This window comes from Lepus europaeus, chromosome 5 (assembly GCF_033115175.1).
Source record: "Lepus europaeus isolate LE1 chromosome 5, mLepTim1.pri, whole genome shotgun sequence".
NCBI lineage: Eukaryota > Metazoa > Chordata > Mammalia > Lagomorpha > Leporidae > Lepus > Lepus europaeus.
In genome coordinates, this window is record NC_084831.1 from 46,314,920 (window position 1) to 46,337,172 (window position 22,253).

The 22,253-nt window shown below is 44.8% G+C and overlaps 1 protein-coding gene across 1 annotated transcript in view; it reads right to left on the reverse strand.

Moving 5' to 3' along the window:
- Positions 1–22,253, reverse strand: part of USP24 (ubiquitin specific peptidase 24) — a 156,435-nt gene that overhangs the window by 50,728 nt on the left and 83,454 nt on the right. The window contains exons 25-37 of the mRNA XM_062191402.1: positions 19,779–19,845; positions 19,546–19,656; positions 18,800–18,898; positions 18,532–18,705; positions 15,038–15,123; positions 14,774–14,867; positions 13,627–13,782; positions 9,627–9,724; positions 5,073–5,168; positions 4,720–4,948; positions 3,627–3,786; positions 2,590–2,745; positions 161–231 (exon numbers count right to left, since the gene is read on the reverse strand). Of these exons, the coding sequence (XP_062047386.1) occupies positions 161–231; positions 2,590–2,745; positions 3,627–3,786; positions 4,720–4,948; positions 5,073–5,168; positions 9,627–9,724; positions 13,627–13,782; positions 14,774–14,867; positions 15,038–15,123; positions 18,532–18,705; positions 18,800–18,898; positions 19,546–19,656; positions 19,779–19,845 (1,597 nt within the window). The remainder of the gene's footprint in view (positions 1–160; positions 232–2,589; positions 2,746–3,626; positions 3,787–4,719; positions 4,949–5,072; positions 5,169–9,626; positions 9,725–13,626; positions 13,783–14,773; positions 14,868–15,037; positions 15,124–18,531; positions 18,706–18,799; positions 18,899–19,545; positions 19,657–19,778; positions 19,846–22,253) is intronic.

Here is a 22,253-nt window from a genome sequence, read left to right on the forward strand (position 1 = left end):
TGGCAGAATGCTCCCTTGTCTTTCAGTGTGGTCTTTGTGAGTCCCTGGAAGGACTAAATGTCATTTCTTCTGTACTTGCCACAATGTCACCCATACCCAGGACAGCCCCTAACAGAACATGACAAAAGGGGTTTCATGAGTAATGAAAAAAAATCCTTACTTCAGCACTTGGTGATCCCAGCAAAATATCGATGATAAAATCAGCAACACAGGGCAAGGTATAGAAAGATGCTAAATAGTAGAAATTAGGAGAATGGGGGAAAAAAGAACTAAGTTAGGTAATGCATTTTAAGAATTGTGAGTAATCTCTTAAGCTCAACTTAAACAGAAATTCATCTCTTTTATGTGGATCAGAATTCAGGACCTTCCACATCTGCTTCCAGGTCTGCCCGTCTACTCAATTCTCAGGTGCTCAACAGCAGGACCCACGTCTTGTCTTAGCTTTGTTCCCACAATGCCCTGCACACACCAGCAACAGAATAAACATGTATTCCCTTAATAAACTAGAAACACTTATAAAAAGCAATATGTACCCTAAAATAAACTTACAAATAATAAAAGAGAAAAGCTTGGAGAGAACCGACACTTCCGTCCTCTTGATCTGAACTATTTCCAAGCCAAACCCAGTTCAGAGTATGACACGTTCAAAAGGCATCTTGCAGCAACCTGTCCTTCCCATGCACAAACCTTCAAAAGCATTCTTGCTCACAGGAAATAATCTTAGAGACTATTTGAAAGTCCCACAAATGTCTTATTTCCTCTCTCTGTTTATCTTGATTATCTTCACATCTGATTTATGTGATTGGGTGGGGTGTTACACTCAATGCATAACAATCACCATTTCTACATAGAGGGCATCTGAAATCAGCAGTAACAGCTTAGAGGTCCGCTCCCACATGTGGGCACAATTTCCCAAAGTGGGGTTGTGAAAACTCTGTCCTACACACCAGGCAGTGCTTATGGGCTGGAGAGTCAGCAGGGAACAAACAGACAAAAGGCTCTGACCTCACACAGCTTGCAATCTAGTGGAGGAGAGGGTGATGACAAAAATCTATGAAAGTATGGCCAGTGCCGTGGCTCAACAGGCTAATCCTCCACCTTATGGTGCCGGCACACTGGGTTCTAGTCCTGGTCGAGGCACCAGATTCTATCCTGGTTGCTCCTCTTCCAGGCCAGCTCTCTGCTATGGCCGGGGAAGGCAGTGGAGGATGGCCCAAGTCCTTGGGCCCTGCACCCGCATGGGAGACCAGGAGAAGCACCTAGCTCCTGGCTTAGGATCAGAGTGATGCGCCGGCCGCAGCGGCCACTGGAGGGTGAACCAACGACAAAAAGGAAGACCTTTCTCTCTTTCTCTCTCTCTCTATCCACTCTGCCTGTCAAAAAAAAAAAAAAAAAAATCTATGAAAGTAATTTACATTGCATATTTGCATATTATTAAAAGAAATAATAAGGTAAGGGGTTTGGATACTGCTGGGGCAAAGGAAGGGCTGTATTTTTTTTTTTTTTAAGTGGTCAGGGAACATCTCACTAAGACGACATGTAAACAAAGACTTACAGGAGATGAGGGAGACAGAACCATTTGGAAAGAGGGGAAAGAACATGCCAGAAAGATGGAACAGGGCCCTGAGAAAGGAGGCTTGGGTGGCTGACACAGAGCGAGTGAGGGAGGGGGATAAGGGCGAGGTGTATGTGTCGAGGAGGTAGGCTGTACGGACCTTAATAAAAGTATTGGCTTTTACTCTGAGTGAACTGAGGAGCCACCAGAAGGTTTGGAAAGAGGACTTCTATTTTAGGAGGCTCACTGTGGTTACCGTGTAAATAATGCGCTGCATGGGTAGAAGCAGGGAGATGAGTTGGACAGCGTGGCTGCAATCCAAGTAAGAAACACGGCAGAACTTAAAGGGATGCTGACATGAAGGGGGTCCTGAGAGCTGCAGGCCACATGCAGTGTGAGGGAGAACGGGCTGGCGGGCTAGAAGCAGGGTGTGAAAAAAAGGAATCAAGGATGCTATGGGTTTTGGCCAAAATAACTAACTCGGGAAATCTCTTGGGTGCTTTGGGCAAGATCAGGGGCTCCACTCTGCAGAAGGTAAACCTGGGATATCTGTACGACATCGAGGTGGACAGGTCAGAGGAGGGGTCCAGGCCACATCCACAGAGAGGTACTGTCAGCACGCAGAGAGCACTCAGGGCTGTGACCCTGGATGAGAGCAGCAGGGGAATGAGGCAGACAGAGAAGAGATCATCGGGGACAGAGCCTGGGTTTGCTGCGATGCTGAAGAATGATGAGCAACAGCCCCAGCTTGTCAAAGCCAGCCACGAAGATGGATTGCTTTTGGGTTGTTTTAACTCTGCGACTAGACAGTCCCTGTATCACCTGCAGGGGAACTGTCTATCCAAGTGCTCAGTGAATGCTCCTTCAGAAGAAAACATGAATACCGGCATCCCGTCCCACCTACTCCACATGCCAACCCTTCTGCTTCTTTTCTATTAACAGAACCTTATCCATAAAGAACTATAAATAATTCCCAGAAGGAACTTGGCCTGGCCCCACGGGACCCCCCTCCCCACCGCAAGCCTCCTGCATACCCAGCTGCTGGCTCCGGAGCTGCAGGCACGTAACCAGCAGGGACAGGGCTTCGCCAGCAATCAGCGCATCTTTGGTGGACACGGACTGCTGCCGCACACAGATGCCGGCATGCAGGGCTGCAGGCTCCCCTTCACTCCCAGAGCTGCAATTGCTGCCTGAAAAAGGGCAAGCAGATGTCTGCTGAGGGCCCTGCAGGAACAGTGTGTAATCTAACATCCTGTAAATACAGTCCAGAACCCGCCACCCTCCAAGTCTGTTCTCATAAGATCAACTGGATATAATCCAGGTCACGGTACCGCTCCGCACAAAATCCTTCAGTGGCTTCCGACTTCCCATGCAGAAAAAGGCAGAGTCTTTACAGTAGCCTGTAAGACACTGCCTAACCCGACCCCTGGTGTCTCCATCATCCCATGCAGGATTTCAAGAAAGCACTGTGGTCTGAGAAACGAGACTGAATCACTGCATTTGAAACACCCTAACAGCTTTGCCCTCAACGCACATTTGCAAGTACCCCAAAATGTGCTCACAAGCCAAAGTTAATGCTGGCTGACAAAAAAGAAGTGTGCAATTTCAGGGGCAGGAGGGGGCTTCCTGGGATAGCAGAAATTTTGCAACTTGGTCCAGGTATGGTTGTACACGTAAAAATCCAGTACACTTAGCATTCCTGCATTTTGCTGTTTGTATGTCAAATTTTTCAAAACACCAAGGAAAGGACTGTCTCCCAGGTCTCAATTCTGGATGAATTTGCACTGCAGTCACAATTATTGGCCTCCTGACACCTTTATACTCAGTTCAGCTAAAACTGATTTGACTCACTTTTCCCCACTTACTCTATGTGTTTATGAACGGGTGTTTTCTTAAATGATGTATGATTTACACAATAAATGAAGCAAATACTAGGTGTATGGCTTGAGGAAATTTCACTCAGCTCAAAAGAAAAAGGTGCTCTGCCTTTTGTGATGCTGACAAACCGCAGCGACTCTGATGGCAACCTCTTACCCAATGTTCTAATTACTGTCCTATTTTAAATTGGTACCTGAGCTGCTGAGTCTGTTTCGAATTCCAGCAGGAAACAGAGAATTACTTTCTTTAATTGGCTGGCTACTCCCGACGAGGTCAAGCCGCCCAGCAGCCGCAGCCCATGACAGTCTCATGAAACAAGCCACAGTGGAGGTGAAGTCGCTCACTTCCATTGTCTAATGAAGCACGGAGAGAGTGTCAGGAGAACAGAACACATCCCATGACTTCTATAACCTTCTTCCTGCTCTGCTCTGGGAGACTTTCCCTCCAACACCATGCAGGCCAGCCTTTTCCATGCTGCCATACTGCTCTGTTTTATAGACTCTGCTCTTGGTGCTCTGCCTTCAAGTTACCCATCACCAGTCCTGTTTTCACTCTTTCCCCTTCCCACATTCTGGGTTTTTTTTTTGAAAGATTTATTTATTTGAAAGGCAGAGTAACACAGACAGAGGGAGAGGCAGAGAAATCCTCCATCTGCTGTTTCACTCCTCAAGTGGCTACAACAGTCAGGTTTGGGCTAGGCTGGAGCCAGGAACTCCATCTAGGTCTCCCATGTGGATGCAGGTGCCAAAACACTTGGGCCATCTTCTGCTGCCTTCCCAGGCACATCAGCAGGTAGCTGGACTGGAAGTGGAGCAGCAGGGAATCAAACCAGCATGTTGGTATGGGATGCTGTTGTTGAAAGTAGGGGTTTAACCCTCTGTGACACAATGTCAGCCCCAAATTCTGATAACTTTGCCCATGCCCTTCCCTTTGCATGAATAAATCTCTCTCAAATCCTAAATACTTATCTCTAGGTCTCGAATCCCTATTTAGCTGTCAATGTCTACTGCAAATGCTGCTTCCAATCTAAAATCTTCCATGATAGCCACAGGTAAAGGAAATGAGTCCATTATTTTGTATAGCCCACAGCTTTGTAGTTTTACGACACTTGATACTTTCTCCCTTGCATCACAGTGATGTTTCCCTGGTGGTCTCTTTCTTGCCCTAAATTCCTCTCAGGCAATATTCACATCTTAATCATTTTTATATTCATATAGCCCCTTTCCCCCAGATAGTGTCTTCCAAATAAGAGGTGCTTCCCAGTTTTGGGAAGCACGGGCACTCACCTGTATTGCCACTCGAGCAGCGGGGATGATTTCCTCCACTCTGATGGAAGACCTGTCGGACACTGACAGCTGTCGGTAGGATGACTTCTCTGGGGTGCCACATAAGGACATCTGTCTGCTGGTTTGCCGGCTGACGTTGCGGAACGGGCGGGAAGAAAGTGCTTCGATGCCATCTTTAGCGAGGTCTTCATCTAGCATCGTGGGCATTGTTTGTCCAACCAACAAAAATCTTAAGAGAAAAAAAAGCGACTTGTACAGGTTACTTCACTTTACAATATTTAGAATAATATGATTTGGGAAGGAAAATAAACTCAGGTATTGCCTTGTGAGACCAACACCATGCATTAACATACCTTGCAAGCTGCAGACAGATGGAATAAACACCTTGTCTTGTTTCATAGTCTACTTCTGATGGGATGGAGTCCCTCTGCATGACATTGACAACCAAACTTCAAAGAAAAGTGAAAAGGCAGGATATTAGACTTCTAATTTTAAAATTTAAAAATTTATTTTTATTTCCTTGAAAGGCATAGTGAGAGAGAGGGAGACAGAGAGGCTGATAGAGATTAATCTTCCATCTGCTGGTTCACTTTCTAAATGCCCACAACAGTCAGGGATGGTCCATGACAAAGGCATAAGCCTTGATCTCCACCCAGGTCACAAATGTGGGAGGTAGGGGCCCAAGCACGTGGGCCATCATTTGTTACCTCCCAGAATGCATTAGCAGAAAGTCTGATCAGAGCCTGGAGTAGCCTGGACTCGAACCAGCACTCTTATGTGGGATGCAAGCATCTCATGTGGCAGCTTAAACCACTGTGACAGAAGAGACACAATGCTGGCCCCAAAACTTCTATTTTTTTGGTAGATGTTTTCTGCAAGTAACACAATTGCTCATAAATGTTACCAGTCACTTAAGGATTGTCAGACATGAAGTCAGCACTGTGGCTCCAGGGGAAGATGCTGTCTATACTATGACACTGGCGTACCATACCCTATAGGGGAGTACTGGTTTGAGTCTCGGCTGCTCTGCTGCCAATCCAGCTCTCTGCTCACGTGCCTGAGAAAGCAGCAGAGGATGGCCCAAATATTTGGGTCTCTGCCCTCACGTGGGAGACCTGGATGGAGTTTTAGGCTCCTGCCTTCGGCCTTGCCAGCCCCAGACGTTGTGGCCATTGGGTCGTAAATGAGCAGATGGAAGATCTCTTTCTCTTCCTGTCTCTCATTGCCTTTCAAATGGATAAAACTTAAAAAATAAAAAAGATTCTTACATATAAACAGACTCTGCACATTTCCTTAACAATGATTTCCTATGATACCTATAACCCTCAGTGTTCAGATAAAACCATCTTACTAACTGGTTTGGGTTCACACTGAACATGGCTATCTTGATACCAGTAGAACTCTCAATTCAGAAACATATCCAGAATTTAATCATGCTGTTTTCCACATCCACTACACCCTATGGTATTGCAAAAGTTTCCTAACTATTCTTCCTGCTTCTGCCCTTGGCCTCCACCCTCCAAGCCTATTCTCAAATGATCACCAGGAGTGACCCTCTTAAAACCTACATCAGACCACATTGCTCCTCTGTGCAAACTCCTTCAGTGGCTTCTTAGTTCCTACACAGGAAGAGCAAGGCCTTCAGAACAGCCTGCAAGACCCGACATAACCCAACCTCTGGGACCGCCACAAGCTCAAGCTCTGGGCCCCAACCACACTGCCCTCTGGACTCCACGGGTACCGGGGTGTTTACTAGCAGGGTACACACCGCCTGCTTCTCTGAAAAGCTGCCACGCCCCTGCCCAGTATCTCCATGAGGCTCGCTCTCGCATCTCCTTCAGGTCTTTGTACGATATCACACATCACTGGAGCTCTTCTTGATCACCCTACTGAAACCCACAACCCTCTCCATCCCGGCTTCCTGCTTTATTTTTCTTCACAGCTCTAATCATCATCTGACCTATGCTTTTACTTGCTTATTATCTGTCTCCCCCCTCCAGACTGTAGGCTTGATGAGGATTTGGATTTTGATCTAATCTACTTACTGTTCTGCTCCCAGTGCTTAAAACAATAGCTGGTGTGGGAATTAACTGACATAAACAAATGAGCCAAAATAAAATACCTTTATTATCATAGCCCTGTCAATAGCTCAGGAATTTGAAATCAGTCTTTCCCAGGAATGCGTCTACGGTGTGAAGCAAAGAATAAAACTACATCTGGGCACCAGGCCTTCCCTCACGGTTTGGGAACTTATTTAACCCTGCCTTTCCTGTTTCTCCTTTCCTCTATCTCCTTAGGGTCCTTACCCAGCTTCCCTTCCCCACCAGACCTCCAGACAGGAAAGTCTGCAACTATCTTTCCTTCACTCCAGCTTCAAGTTCATCCTCACTGCTTCCCTGTCCAGAGAAACAGCATGCTGCTTCTTCCTAGAGCAAATCTCTCAACAGTAGAACTGAGCTCTGCCAAATTCCTCTTGTTCTTTGATCTCTATTCTTTTCTCCATCAATGGCCCATTTAAGTTAGCCAATAAACAGAACAGGTCTTCTACAAACTAAAATCAAAACAGAAAAGCAGGGTTGGGCATTTAGCACAGCAGTTAGGAAACCACTCAGGATCCCACATGCTATCTGGGAGGGCCAGGGTTCAAGTCTGGGCTCTACTCCGGGTTCTACTTCCTGCTAATACACACTCTGGGAGGCAGCAGATAATGATTCAAGTAGTTGGGTCCCTGCCACCCTCGTGGCAGACCTGGATTGAGTTCCAGGCTCCCAGCTTCAGCCTGGCCTATGCCCAACAGTTCCACACACTTGGGAACTGAACCAGCGAATGGAAGATCTTTGTCTCTCTTTCAAACAAAAACGAAAACAAATAAGAAAACACTCTGAAAACAGAAAAGCAAACTTCTCCTGCATGTATTCTTCCCTTTGATAGACTGTTACCTCCTGTCTCTCACATACCTGAAGGAGAGCTTTCTACTCATTGTCCTCCTTCCTTCCTTCCACTTGCTTCTCATCCCTGCCAGCTGGGTCGTGCCTGCTGGCTTAACACAGCAATGCCACTCTGTCTCCATCCCATGCTCTTAACACACTGACGCCACTCCCAAGTCTCCATCCCACTCTCCGCCCTTCCCTTGAGCCCCACATCCCAGCCACCCACTGCACATGACTCAAAGGGATACAATCAAATTTGCTTTTCCTGCTTCTGTGGTCTCCATCCTCCAAATGTTTATTTTCCAAACTGCCTATAGACTCACCATTCATCCTGAATGTTCCCAGTACAAAGATATGATACGAATCTGAGATGATGGATACACTAATCACTGTAATCTGATCATTACACATTAGGGTATATGTATTGAAATATCATACTGTAATCCATAAATATGTATGCTTATATGTCTATTAAGAATATATATATGGGGGCTGGCACTGTGGTGCAGTGGGTTAAAACCCCAGCCTGCAGCACCAGAATCCCATATGGGTGCTGGTTTGAGTCCCGGCTGTTTCACTTCCAATCTGGCTCTCTGCTATGGCCTGGGAAAGCAGTGGAAGATGGTGCAAGTCCTTGGGCCCCTGCACCCCTGTGGGAGACCCAGAAGAAGCTCCTGGCTCCTGGCTTCAGATCAGCTCAGCTCCAGCCACTGTGGTCATTTGGGGAGTGAACTAGCGGATGGAAGACCTGTCTCTCCAGCTCTACCTCTCTCTGTAACTCTTTTTTTTTTTTTTTTTGACAGTCAGAGTGGATAGCGAGAGAGAGAGACAGAAAGAAAGGTCTTCCTTTTCCGTTGGTTCACCCTCCAATGGCTGCTGTGGCCGGTCCATCGCGCTGATCCGAAGCCAGGAGCCAGGTGCTTCTCCTGGTCTCCCATGCGGGTGCAGGGCCCAAGGACTTGGGCCATCCTCCACTGCCTTCCCGGGCCATAGCAGAGAGCTGGCCTGGAAGAGGGGCAACTGGGACAGAATCCGGCGCCCCGACAGGGACTAGAACCCAGTGTGCCAGTGCCGCAAGGTGGAGGATTAGCCTATTGAGCCGCGGCGCTGGCCTCTCTGTAACTCTTTACAATAAATAATTTTTTTAAAAAAGAACATACATATGTCTGTATGTGTGTGTGAGACTGACTACTCACCCATTCTCTTAAGCTATTTTATAGGCTACTTAATAAATGTCCCTACCTTATACCTAACTAGTCACGAAGACCAGCTTACATCTTACAGATGCCACTCTACTCCTGCCCTATCTCTCTTCTGGGGAGCATCACCAGAGCACTTAGCTGTCATGCCTGCCTCGTTTCCACTCACCTTCTCCACGGCTGCCAGGGTGATTGTTTTAGGTGGCTGCTGGCTTAGAAGGGGACCTGTTTTCCTACGGACTGCAAGATAACGTCCAGGTCCTCAACGTTATGAGGCAGAATTCTCCCTCAATCTCTTCTTGGGCCTCCCGGGCAGACAGGAGCCACAGTGTCAGGTTTTCACCCAGGATGCCCCACCTTAGCTCACAGTGCCCTTTCTCTTCTGCTCTTACTCACTGGGACAATCTTTGCTCAGGTCTCGGTTCTCAGCTTAACTCACGCCATATAAACATCATCAACGCTCCATGGTGCTCTGGCTCCCCTCCCACCAGGACTTTGACGTGGCTCTGTTTTAATACTCCCACCTCGGTTCTTCTTGACAACCTCCCCCACTAGCAGAGGAGAAAGGGACGTGCTTCTGTATGCTGTTCAGATAACCAACACTCACAAAATGAATCCCAGTGATCAAGAGGACAGGAACAACACTGCTTCCTGTTGGAGCTCACACAATGCTTCACATGACAGCTTGTCAACCTCTCCATTTCTTACAGGAGAAAAGAACTAAAATACCTATAAACCATTGCTTGCACCTTGAATAACACTGCATTCAAACTCTAACCTCAAGCCTCCTGCTTTGAGGAAGTTTTCACAGAAGGATTTCGCACAGCTTCTCGCCATGTCATCATCCGCTGTTGGCATGAGTTTGGAGCTTAAAACCTAGGAAACAGACAAGCACAATTAATCATTTCCACGCTTTCAGCAGAAATTACACTTCACTAAGTAAGATGCTGACAACTCAAGTCAGAATCTCTTTACATGGTGCATACTGAATACGGAAACTGCCAGTTTACACTTAAATTGGTCACATTTTCCACATTCTATTTACTTATGAAGAAATATTTTTTGTCCCCCACCCCCCCATTTAAAGATTTATTTATTTATTTGAAAGAGAGGGAGAAAGAGATCTTCCAACCATTGGTTCGCTTCCCAGATGGCCAGGAGCCTGGGACTCCATCTGGGGTCTCCCACCTGGGTGGCAGGGGCCCAAGGATTTGTGCCATCTTCCATTGCTTTCCCAATTGCATTAGCAGGGAGCTAGATGAGAAGTGGAGCAGCCAGGACTCAAACAGGCACTCACATGAGATGCCAGCATTCCAGGTGTGTGCCCTCTGTGTCACGATGCCAGCCATAGTCATTGTGTTCCAAGGAAAGCTACTATGTGGTTTTTATGAAAATGGCAAATGTGAAAGTCTCAGGCATAGCGGTTTACATAAAAATAGATGATTTTAAGTGATACGCTGGGTAAGTTCCAACAATAAGTATGTAAACCCAAGCTTTATAAAATAGCCCCAATACTAAACATGCTAGGTGAGCTCCTTAATAATGACTGACTTCGACTTACTGAGCATCCACAACGCACTAGACATTGCAATTAACTTTATAGGTGAGGGACTGAGGTCCAAGAGGTTATGTGACCTCAAGGTCATGTGGTCAGAATTCCAACCCAGATGTGTGTCACTCCGCTATCCAGGTCCTTCAGGCGTAACCGAGTGCTCTGGTGGGTGGAGGATCACGTCCCTCAAATAATCCCACTAGAGCTAGCACAAGTGAAGAATCTATGTCACGTTCTGGCTTTATCACTCACTCGCTGAGAGGTCCTGGTCACATGGTTGTCCCTTTTGCCTCAGTGTTCTCATCAGTTAAGTCAGGGTAAAAATCACTCCTACCAGAGGGCTGCTTGGACTAAGTAAGGCAGACCTACGGCACTTAGAACAAGCACCAGCAAAAATAAATGCTCAGCAAACAGCTGTTTTTTATTTAGTTGTCACAATTTACATATTTAAAAATCTCCTATTGCCTCAGCTTTAAATCTGATCTAGTTCAAGATCTTCTACTCTAAAATGTCTGCTTCTAGGAGTCCATGGGTGTTGTGAGCCCACCCAGTGGGTTTCTGTTAGAGATGCTTCCTTCCTAGGTTGCTCCTTGGGAAGCAAGCTCACCAGCCTCAGGGGAGGCCGGCGGTAGGGAAGGAGCCTGTGCCCCTCTAACCCTGCCTGAGCACACCCAGCTCTGCATCTACCTGCTTGCCCTCCACGGATGGGGGGCCAACAGCTAGTGCAGACAGCTTCCTTAGGGGACAGGTGCTGGCAATATCCATTCTGAAGTTTTCTAGTAGGCAAGCCTAAGTCAAGGAGCAAAATACAGGAAATTAACCTTCCGGATGACAGCTGTAATAGCTGCTTTTGGAAGGCTTAAGTTTTCCAAATATTATGTGTATTTAAAGCAAAACACAACTTATCAAAGTAATTCACAGTTACTCAGAAGTCCTAAAATTATACTGGATAATGCAATGTTAAGTATTTGATGATGAGCCAGGATCATCATTGGACCATTCTGCTTTTCTAGATGCTCTCAAATGTGGATGTTAAGAATTCTACCTTACATTTTTTAAGGTAATCATTCAAAAGCAAGTGATAAATTTGTCAGCTGTTGCAACATGAACATTTTGTAAGCTTAAATGGGCCAAAATTTCTAGATAATCTTGTGTTCTGAAACTCTGATATATATATATATTTTTTTTTGACAGGCAGAGTGGACAGTGAGAGAGAGAGACAGAAAGGTCTTCCTTTGCCGTTGGTTCACCCTCCAATGGCCGCTGCGGTAGGTGTACCGCGCTGATCCGAAGCCAGGAGCCAGGTGCTTCTCCAGGTCTCCCATGCGGGTGCAGGGCCCAAGGACTTGGGCCATCCTCCACTGCCTTCCCGGGCCATAGCAGAGAGCTGGCCTGGAAGAGGGGCAACCGGGATAGAATCCTGCGCCCCAACCAGGACTAGAACCCGGTGTGCCGGCGCCACAAGGTGGAGGATTAGCCTGTTAAGTCACGGCGCCGGCCTGAAACTCTGATATATTTTTAAGTGTCTACATTAAATAGGGACATGCTTTGTTTTAAAATATTTACTAAGTATTTTTTCCTTCTGAATTTTCTTTTTTCAAGACAGTACTTTAAGGCAAATATGAAGTGTTATCACACGTTGAACATGCAAGCCAAGTGGAGCATACAAACTAATGAATGCAACTATATTCTCCAAATAAGATCATCAGATGAAGTAAGACTTTAGAGAAACACTGGTACCCTCTTACCAATTTTTAATCTTTGTTATGACTCAAAACCTATGCAACATACATGATAATCAAGATATAGGATATCTGCTCAAGGAACAAGGTATGAGAATTCTTGTTGTGTAGGCTTGGATATGCGTTGAGAAATACCTGCCTGGATATTACTTCCTAGAACAAATCAGAATCAGCCAAGGCTTTATTCCTCCCAGATCTGAAGTGGCACAAGGACTCATTCGTCACTTTCCAAGAGTAGGACTGGTTTTATTTGATTGCCTTTTACACTGCCCTAGGTTTGTGATAGGCTGTCTAGACTTAGCATATAGATATCCTATTTCTCCCAATTCTGAATGCTTAACTATCACAAGATATTTATTTATTTATTTGAAATAACAATGACTCATACACAGTAAACAACTGGTCAGTGTCTACTGAACTACATCTGCTCGTTTTAAAGCAGGTTTTGGGGAGGCAGCTAAGTGCGACAGTGTGAAATCCTACTGCCTGCAGTGAAGGCACTAAGGGAAGGAACCCTCACGAATGAATGCCCTTGTAAGACAACCCAGAGAGCGAGTAAAGCTGCCACCCATGGCACTGGCATCCCATATGGCTGCTCCACTGCCGATCCAGCTCCCTGCTAATGGCGGCTGGGAAAGCAGCAGAAGATGGCCTAAGTGCTTGGGTCCCTGCACCCACGTGGAAGAACCAGAAGTTCCTTGCTCCTGGCTTAGGTCTGGCCCAGCCCTGGCCGTTGTGGTCATTTGGGGAGTGAACCAGCAGACAGAAGATCTCTCTCTCTCTCTCTGTATCTCTGCCTTTCAAATAAATAAAATAAATCCTTGAAAAATAAAAAAAAGCGAGACCCCAGAGCGCTCCACTGTCTGTCAGCCAAGTGAGGTGCAAGAGAAGACAGCTGTGTATGAAGCAGGACGTGGCACATCACCAGACGCTCATCGGGCACTCGCCAGGCTTCAGCACTGAGGGCCGCAAGTGCTGGCTGCTTAAGGCAACCAGGCTGTGCTAATTCATTACAGCAGTCCAAATGAACTAAGACAGCCATCATAATAATCTTTTGCTCTAACACATCCAACAGTTTTTTTGACCTTGAAATAATAACATGCCTGCTGATGAATTCTTCATAAAGTTTCATTAATGGCCACAAGCTATAAGAGCTTTTTAACAACTGAAGATGCATTTAGTCAAGGAGGCTGAGGACTAATAATTCATATTACACAGACCTGACTTTCAGAGGAAGGCAATGACACATGTGTGACACTAAGGTGTTCTTTTCCAAGTGTAACAACGAACATAGACAAAATAGATGGAAAAAAAGCCTTTTCAAAGGCAAAACTTTTAGTTTCAACTTCTATTTTTTAAAACTAATTTTGTAACAGCAATCCAAAACAACAAAACCTATTAATCTATTTCTGATATCTGAAAGCATGAATCTACAAACCACAAAGGATCTATCAAAATGAAATAAAAAAAGTCAGGCTTCTTACTTCTAAGTTGTAGAGCACTCTGAAGGTGGACATTCCTGGGGCAAAAGACCGAAACAGACTTTCTAAAATGGAACTGGCACTTGGCTGATGCTGCTGCTTTGAAGAGAGGGACGGAGACTTGGAAGACTGAGAACTTGATTCAGACAGCAGTGTTTTCTAAGTTTAAAGAATGAAAACAGAAACACATGTCTTACAAGCATAAATTTAAAAGAAAGAGATCTTAGTATTAATGCTAATATTCTTTCCCTCTTAATAAAAATGTTCCCTTTCCTCTGTATATAAGCTGTACCAATCTAACTTTCAAAAAATTAACTTCATAAACCCACACTCCATTAAAACATCAAACCTCATCACAACAATTCTAAGTGTTCAACAATATTCAAATATACATGAAACTTCCGAGAATTCATTCTAAGCAACACTGGCAAGTTTATTTAAATTTTCATTTCAAAACTCATACTTGTGAATATTAGTAATGAAATTATAAGATTGTTGAAGTATCACAGTTTCAAAAAAATTTTTTTAGCTAGTATTAGTTCCGGTCTCCCTCCAATTAATACATCCGCCATAAATGACCAAGCTGATGTGCATTTCAACCACTAAGATATAAAATACAAAACTTAGTTCTGACAACTTTGTTCTAAACGTATTTGAGTACATAATTAAATAATATAGACAAAGACAATTTGTACATATATAAAAACCTTGAAAGAAACAGCGTTCTAAAAATTCAAATGAATTGTAAATATCAATTGTAAAAAAAATTAAATAATCCATTTATATCAGCAACTCAGACACACAACAATCACTCAGAGAAGTATTACGACAGAAGAGAAACATCTCAACTAAGTCAGAACTAGAGTAGGATCCTGGACAAGTGACTTTATCTCATTGTTTCCTAACACATGACCCCGGAGGGTATCTAAGGCTTGTCCAGCTCTAAGTCTGCTGTCATTCTTGACTATCTGAATATTTTAAAGTCAACTTGAGGCTCTCATTTCTACTTGCAGCAAAGGCGTCTTTGAAAAGAAGAAGAAATGTTGGAAGAGGAATATCCTTTGGTTTAATGTGATTGCAGGCTGCACTTTCACTGAATCACGGTATAGAATCTCCATGACAGTTAAATAACTATTCATGTTACTCTTACCTTTCTTCCTAAAGAATCGAGCTGATCAAGAGCTTCCTGAATGGCTGGGTCAGTGGGTATCAAGAGCAGAAGCTTTCGTACTCGTAGAGTTATCCTAAAATTTTTCAAATACAAATTTTTTTTTTTTTTCCACATAAGCCAGTTTCAGTAACAAAGTCATTTAGGATAAAATGTCAAGTACAACACTTTTCAAGTAATTAGTTCTCTGGTTTCCTGACCTTAGCAAGTAACTTTCTCTCAAGCCTCCCAAGCATCTGTACATACCTTGGCTCTTCTAGGTTGGCAAGCTGGTAAAGCATGTCAAAGACGTTACACACAAGAGCCATCACGACACCAGGGAGAGACTTCTCCTGGGGGAAAGAGCACAACAGGAGCACTATTTGCAAAAGAACGCTCTCCTTCTCTAACCACGCTCACCAACACTAGGGCCACATGCAAGCTGGAGGGGGCAGTGCTCATCTGCACTGAAGACCACTAGGTGGGGATCCACCAGAGCAAGAGACCATGACCATCCATCCAGTGTCACTGGCTCCCCCTTCTCCTAGCCACCTGCTGGCCAAGGGGCAAAGCAGCTGCAGAGATTTTAACACAAAAGGTCTGGGTAGGCAATACAAGGGAGAGCGGGCACAACAGGTTAATCACTGTCAGTCTGCAGGAAAGCGAAACTAAGGCAGCGTGCATGTGTGTGTGCACGTGCGTGCGTGTGTGTGTGTAACTCACACACTCATACAAAGCCTTAAAAAATATATAATCTGAGAAAAGGTAAGTTACTTTGCTTTTCATGAAGGTCAGAAAAGACAAAACTGATAAACTACAAAGAAGAAAATCACAGGTGATTAAAGTTCTAGACTGGTTAATAGGAGAAAGGAAACTAGATGTCATTATAAATGCATGTACATGTGGAAATATTTTAAGTAATTTGGGATAAATATGAAGCAGTTTAAAAATGTGACATTTGAAGATGCTAGGTATATTGTTTTGCTGTAAACTGTTGACACTTGGAGTGGGATTTCTTCCTTAAATTCTTGTTATAAACAGGGATCTTCATGAAGTCTGTAGAGAATACATACTAGGAAAAAACTGCATGCATTCCAAAATTTTCAGGGGCCAAATAAACTTTTATTTTAATTTCATTTTTCCACAAACTTTACTGAACCTGAAGAGTTCTTTGGTATTTATAGCAAGGTTAGAAAGACACAGTCACACAAAGATCTTATATTTGGGATTAAATTAAAGGAATATAGTGTTCTTTTTTTGATTTCTCTAAAACACAGTGATGGAGAGATAGAGAGCCAGTGAGGAAGAGAGGAAGAGAGAGAGACAGAGAGAGAGAGAGAGAGAGAATCTTTCATCCCCTACCTCACTCCTGTAATGGCCACAACAGCCAAGGTCTGGGCCAGGCTGAAACAAGGAGCCAGGAACCCCACGTGGATCTCCCCTGTGGGTGGCAGGGCCCTAAGAACCTGGGCCATCACTTGCTGCTTCCCAGGATGCATAAGCATGAAGCTGGATCAGAAGTGCAGAGTACCAGGTACTCAAACCAGCACTTCGAGATGGGATGGCAGCATCGCAAGCAGCAGCTTAACGTGCTATACCACAACACCAGCCTGGCACAACAGGCTTGTTCGGCTTTGTGCTCTGGAGCCCAGCTCAGCCCCCGCACAGAAAAGGCACAAAATACACAGAGAGAATGTATCTTACGGCAGGCACTGCTTTAGCAGTGAACAAAACTGACAAATGCCAGCTCTCCTGGCATCTACGTTTTAGAGGGAGATAAATAAACAAGACAAAAAAGACTGTCAAGAAGGCTCACAGAAGAGCAGGTACACAGGCCCTAAGGTGCTGAGGACCACAAGGAGGCCAGTGTAGCTAGAGTGCTATGAGTGGGAAGAGGGTCAGAGGGTTTTGCGAGCAGAGGTAGGACATGAAATCCTGGTTAAGACTTTTGAGTGAGATGGGACCCAGTGGAAGGAGCTGAGGAGGGCCCACAGGGTGCCCTACAAAGCAAGCACAGAACTGGCCTAAGGGCAGAAGCTGTGAGACACAGGAGAGCACTACCGAAACGCTCCAGGCGAGGGAGAAAGTGGCCCAGGCTGGTAAAGCCATGCAAGCAGCCAGGTTTTTAAAGGCAGTCAAGGATTTGTAGACCGGCATGTGTGTGAGGGAAAGAAGAGAAGCCAGGATCTGGGGACGAGCAATTTAGAACTGTGGAGATGCTACTATCTGAGGGAGAGCAAGACTATGGGCTGAAGCGGTTTGGGGCGGGAGTGACATGGTAAGAAAGGATATCAGAGCTCAACTCTGGATAGGGTGCCCAGCAGAAGACGTTGAGTAGGGAGATAGACTTGTATACCTGGACTTCAGAAGAAAGACAAAATTGGGGCATTATCAACATATTCCACATGTAAAGCTCTGAGACTGCATATGCTCATTAAGGGGATGAATGTAGATGGAAGACAGGCTCAAGGACTGGGCCAGAGAACTGCTCTGTATGGAGAGCAGGGAGTCGAAGAACAAGCAAGGGACAGGCAGAGGGCAGGGGAAAAACAGGCAAGGCTGGAAAGCCAAACGAAGAGTATTTCAAGGGAGCAGGAACTGGAGCAGTGTTGTAGCACGGTCCATGAAGCCGCTGCTTACAACCAGCGTTCCAGATCAGAGTTCCAGTTCAAGTCCTGGCTGCTCTTTGTTTCACTCCAACTCCATGCTAATGCACCTGGGAAAGCGGTGGATGATGGCCCAAGTACTTGGGCATCTGCCACCAATGTGGGAGAGCTGAATGGAGCCCAGGTCCCTGGCTTTGGCCTGGCTGAGCCCGGCTGTTATGGCCATCTGAGAAGTTGAACCAGCAGCTGAAACATCTCTGTCATTTTCACTTAAATAAAATATATATACATATATATTAAAAAAAAGGAAAATGAGTATGGAGAGTTAAGAGTGCCAGAACAAGCTGAGAAGAGTCGACTCTTTCCGAGAGAAGTCAAGATAGGACAATTCTTTCAAGGAGCTCTGATTTGGAAAGGAGAGAGAGGCACAGTAACTGAAGGTACAACCAGGAAGTACTTTTTAAAGACGGCAGAGATAACGTAACATGTTTGAATGCTAAAGGAAATGACTGATTCAATGAAGAGCGCTGTATGAGGGGACAGTGGGCAGCCAGGCGAAATTAGTGATTTGGAAGGTTCTGTGGTTCTAAAGGTGGAGAAATCCATCGCCCCCCTCCCTGCACTCCCACCACCAGTGGATCCTGGCATTCCCCAATTACACAGTTCTGAAGACCCAGATCCTATCTGAGACCCAAGGACATTATCATATATATTTACATGGGCTGCCTGCAAAAATATATTGTCAACTCTTTTTATTTGCATTGAAATGTATCACTTGCCACCGCTATGGCACAGCGGGTTAAGCTGCTGCCTGCAGTGCCGGCATCCCATATGAGCGCTGCTGGTTCGAGTCCTGGATGCTCCACTTCCGATCCAGCTCTCTGCTATGGCCTGGGAAAGCAGTACAAGATGGCCCAAGTCCTTGGGCCCCTGTACCCACGTAGGAGACCCAGAAGAAGCTCATGACTCCTGGCTTTGGATCGGTGCAGCTCTGGCCATTGCGGCCAATTGGGGAGTGAACCAGCAGATGGAAGACCTCTCTCTCTCTCTGCCTCTCCTCCTCTCTGTGTGTAACTCTGACTTGTAAACAAATAAATCTTAAAAAAAAAAAAAGAGAGAGAGAGAGAGAGAGAAATGTATCACTCAGTATAGCACCTGCTCCATGGCATATGATGAACTGAAAACTCCACTGCTGCTGCTGCTGGAGCTGGTGGAGGAATCTGCTGAGCTCCCGGAGGGTGTGCCGCTGCCCGATGTCTTCACCGTCAGGACCTGTTCATCAGAAAAGCCCAGCTGGTGGAGCAACTTCTGATCTTTATTCACCGTCAGCTGCAAAAAGTGGTTTCTTAATTATCGAGAGGGAAAGGAAGAAGAAAGTACTTGCGTCAGGCTGAAGTGCTAAAAGCTGTGGATCTGAACCTACCAGGCTATCATTTGTAAATATCTGTATATTATCCACAGGAGAGCACAACTGCTTGGCAATCTTCCACCGGACACTCCCTATGGTTTCGTTACTGTGAGCCTGCAAAACAGTTACACACAGTAGTGGGAGAATTCATTTATGCATTCAATTAAACAACTGCTAGTGAGCATTTACTGATCTACTGAGCATACTGATGTAGAAGTTGGAAACTCAGCAGAGAACCCAGATCCAAATCCCTAATCTTGAGAGGCTTGCCTTTGGCTGTAATTAAGAACCGCGATAATGCATGGAACAAAATCTCAATTCCTTTCTCCACGGCAGTACCGTCCCCTCCTTGCTTTTCTCACAGGCATTCCTCACACCAGCCACCAGCTTGTGTGCAGCCCTGCTGCTTCCTTAGCTTGGAATGTCCTTCTAAGCAAACATCATTTACGCTGTCACTTGTATTCAAGTCTTTGCTTACATGTCACCACCTCAGATTCTCCCTATCCATCTTCATCCACAATATTCCGGGCATCCTCCACCAACTTATCCTGTCTTATTCTCAGCTGTTCTTTATAGCACTTAACCATCAGCAGACCCTGTACTGCACCCTTGCACTTTTCACGAATCTGCTTGCAGTCCCACCAATTCCTTTCATTTCAGGCCTTTATCATTGTGTTACCAAACAGTGATCTGAGTCAACACTGTTCTTATGCAAATAACAAGATAAAATAAGACAGCTGTAGAGCTCAATGTACACCTACCTCTACAGTGAAGGCATCTTTGGTAGACTCATAGGTAACATTAAGAGTTAAAAGATGTCCATGAAACGAGGCACCATGAGGTAGAATAGTTCGTGGAACAGAGTAAAAGTCCTTGAAAAAGATGTGATAAAGTCAAATATGTCAGATGGATAGTGTGAAACACGACAAAATCCATCCCCAGCATTTAGTCTGGTAACATGATGAACGAAGTGCCTGGACGAGGAGAGGCTTACCTCTATAGTGATCACATAGCGTTCCGCCAGAAGCAGCAATCTCTCAATTATTACAAGTTTAGTGGATCTATGGGTTAAAAAAAGTTTTAAATGTATTTGAAATCAATTGTTGATAGGAACTCTATTCTCCTCTGTTTCACCAAGACCACAACCCCAGTCAGCACTCAGCGGCCAGAGGGCAAAATCTGCAAAGATCAAACTCTCCTTTCCCACAGAGGGGAGGCGGCTCAGCCAGCTCACAGCCGTAGCGCAGACAGAGTAAGGAAGGAGAAGCCTGCCCTCACCCTGGTTCCTTCCCTTCCTTCTTTTTCCTTTTTATACAGCTATTCTTAAGGTCAACCCACCAAAAATGAACAGCTGGTAAGTTTTGACTCATAACTAAAACGTTAAAAATGCTGTAAACAAATGGAAGCTGACAAAGTTCTGAACTATCTAAAAATTAGAAGTCAAATACAAACCAGTAAGTGTACCACAATTCAAAGTTGCTACTTGAAAATGAGATCTGAGGTCTCTTTTGATGGAAGACTTATGGAATCTTCCTTATCACTGGAAATAACAGGACCCAACACTCAGCAGCTTGTTATACAGCCACAGGTACATACTTTATTAAAGAGAGCTGCACGTATTAACACTAAGAAACAAAAATCCAAGTGCCCTGAATCTAAAAACGTGTTACTCTACAAAGTAAGGACTTTCAAATATGTATATTTCTAAAACTGAAAAGAAGTACTGTCATTTTCTAATCCCGGGCTGGTTATGCTGATTCACAACACTGGAAATTTCACTGGAAAGACAACAGTTGAGTGGCCAGCCTTGTGGCACAATGGGTTAAAAGCCTCTGCTTGTTAAGCAGGCATCCCATCTAAGATTGCTACTTTGAGTCCCAGCTGCTCTGTTTCTGACCCGGTCCTGTGCGAAAGTGCCTGGGAAGGCAGTGAAAGATGGCCCAAGTACTTGGGCCTCTGCTATCCACATGAGAGACCTAGATGGAGTTCTGGGCTCCTGGCTTCAGCCTGGCCCACCCCTAGCTGTTGTGGCCATTTGGGGAGTCAACCAGTGGATGGAAGATTCTCTCTCTCTCTCTGTCATTTTGCCTTTCAAATAAATAAAATAAATTTTTAACAGAGTTCTAAATTATTCCCTTTCCAGCCTATGCATAAGATCTTGAAATTCAAAAGAAAATACTTTAGGAAATATCTAAAGGGTCAAGTTAAGCTGCCACCTGTCATGCTGGCATCTTGTTATGGGAGTGCCAGTTTTAGTTTGTCTGCTTTTCTTCCTGTAAATATGCCTGCAAAGCAGAAGATGGCCTATGTACTTGGGCCCCTGCATCCCAGGTGGGAGACCAAGATGGAGCTTTTGGCTTTGGCCTAGCCCAGCCCTGGCTGTTGCAGCCATTTGAGAAGTAAACCAGTGGATGGAATATCTGTTTCTCCCTGTCACTCTGCCTTTAAAATAAGTAAATAAGTCTTCAAAAAAACAAACAAGCAAAGAAAAAAAAAAAAAACCCCTAGGGAAAAGAGTCAACTAGAATGTTCTGGTTCAAATTCACTTTGAAATTATACATTTAAGGGGCCAGCACTATGGGGTAGCAGGTTAAGCCACCTGCAGTGCTGGCATCCCATATGGGTGCTGTTCAAGTTCCAGCTGCTCCACTTCGGATTCAGGTCCTTGCTATCCAGATGAAGTTCCAGGCTTTGGCGTGGCCCAGCCTTGGCCATTGTGGCCATTTGGGGAGTGAACCAGTGGATGTAAGATCTCTCTGTCTTTTCTTCTCTCTATGTAACTCTTTCAAATAAGAAGTCTTAAAAAATATTCAGATGAAAGCTAAAGACTCTTAAAAAAAAAAAAGAAGTTATACACTGTAATAATCTCTATTTAGAGTTTGTAATAAAAAGTTTCAGAAAATTATATGGTTTCTCACTGTATTCACCCAAATATTAAATAATTTGGAATAAAAAAATCACATATTAAAGAAGGAAAACACAAAAAGCACACTCGTCTAAAGAAGTAGCAGCCAGGAGACCCCAGTCCAACAGCTTATTGCATTTCTGTCCTGACTTATCAGATAAACACACAGTTAAGGGGCTGAGTCACAGGGATGGGTTTATTTTACCAACACGTCATTAGGCATTCTTAATCTACATTCTTAATGTAAGTCTATATGGAATATACTTCCAAGAATGTTGGGATAAGAAAGTCATGACAATATTCTTATCCCAAGTCGAACCTATAATCACTTCTGGCATTTAAAGATTAAGTCTGCACAGGCTGAGTTTTATTGACTTCCTGTATGTTAATAAAGCATAGCTATACAGTACTCAACTCACCTAAAATAAAGTAAGGGGCAGAATTTTGGAGCAGCAGTTAAGATGCCACTTATGCAGAGTGCATGGGTTTCATTCTTAGCTCTGCTCCTGCGGACTCTAGGAGGTAGCAGGTAATGGCTCAAGCAATTGGGTCCCTGCCTCTCAC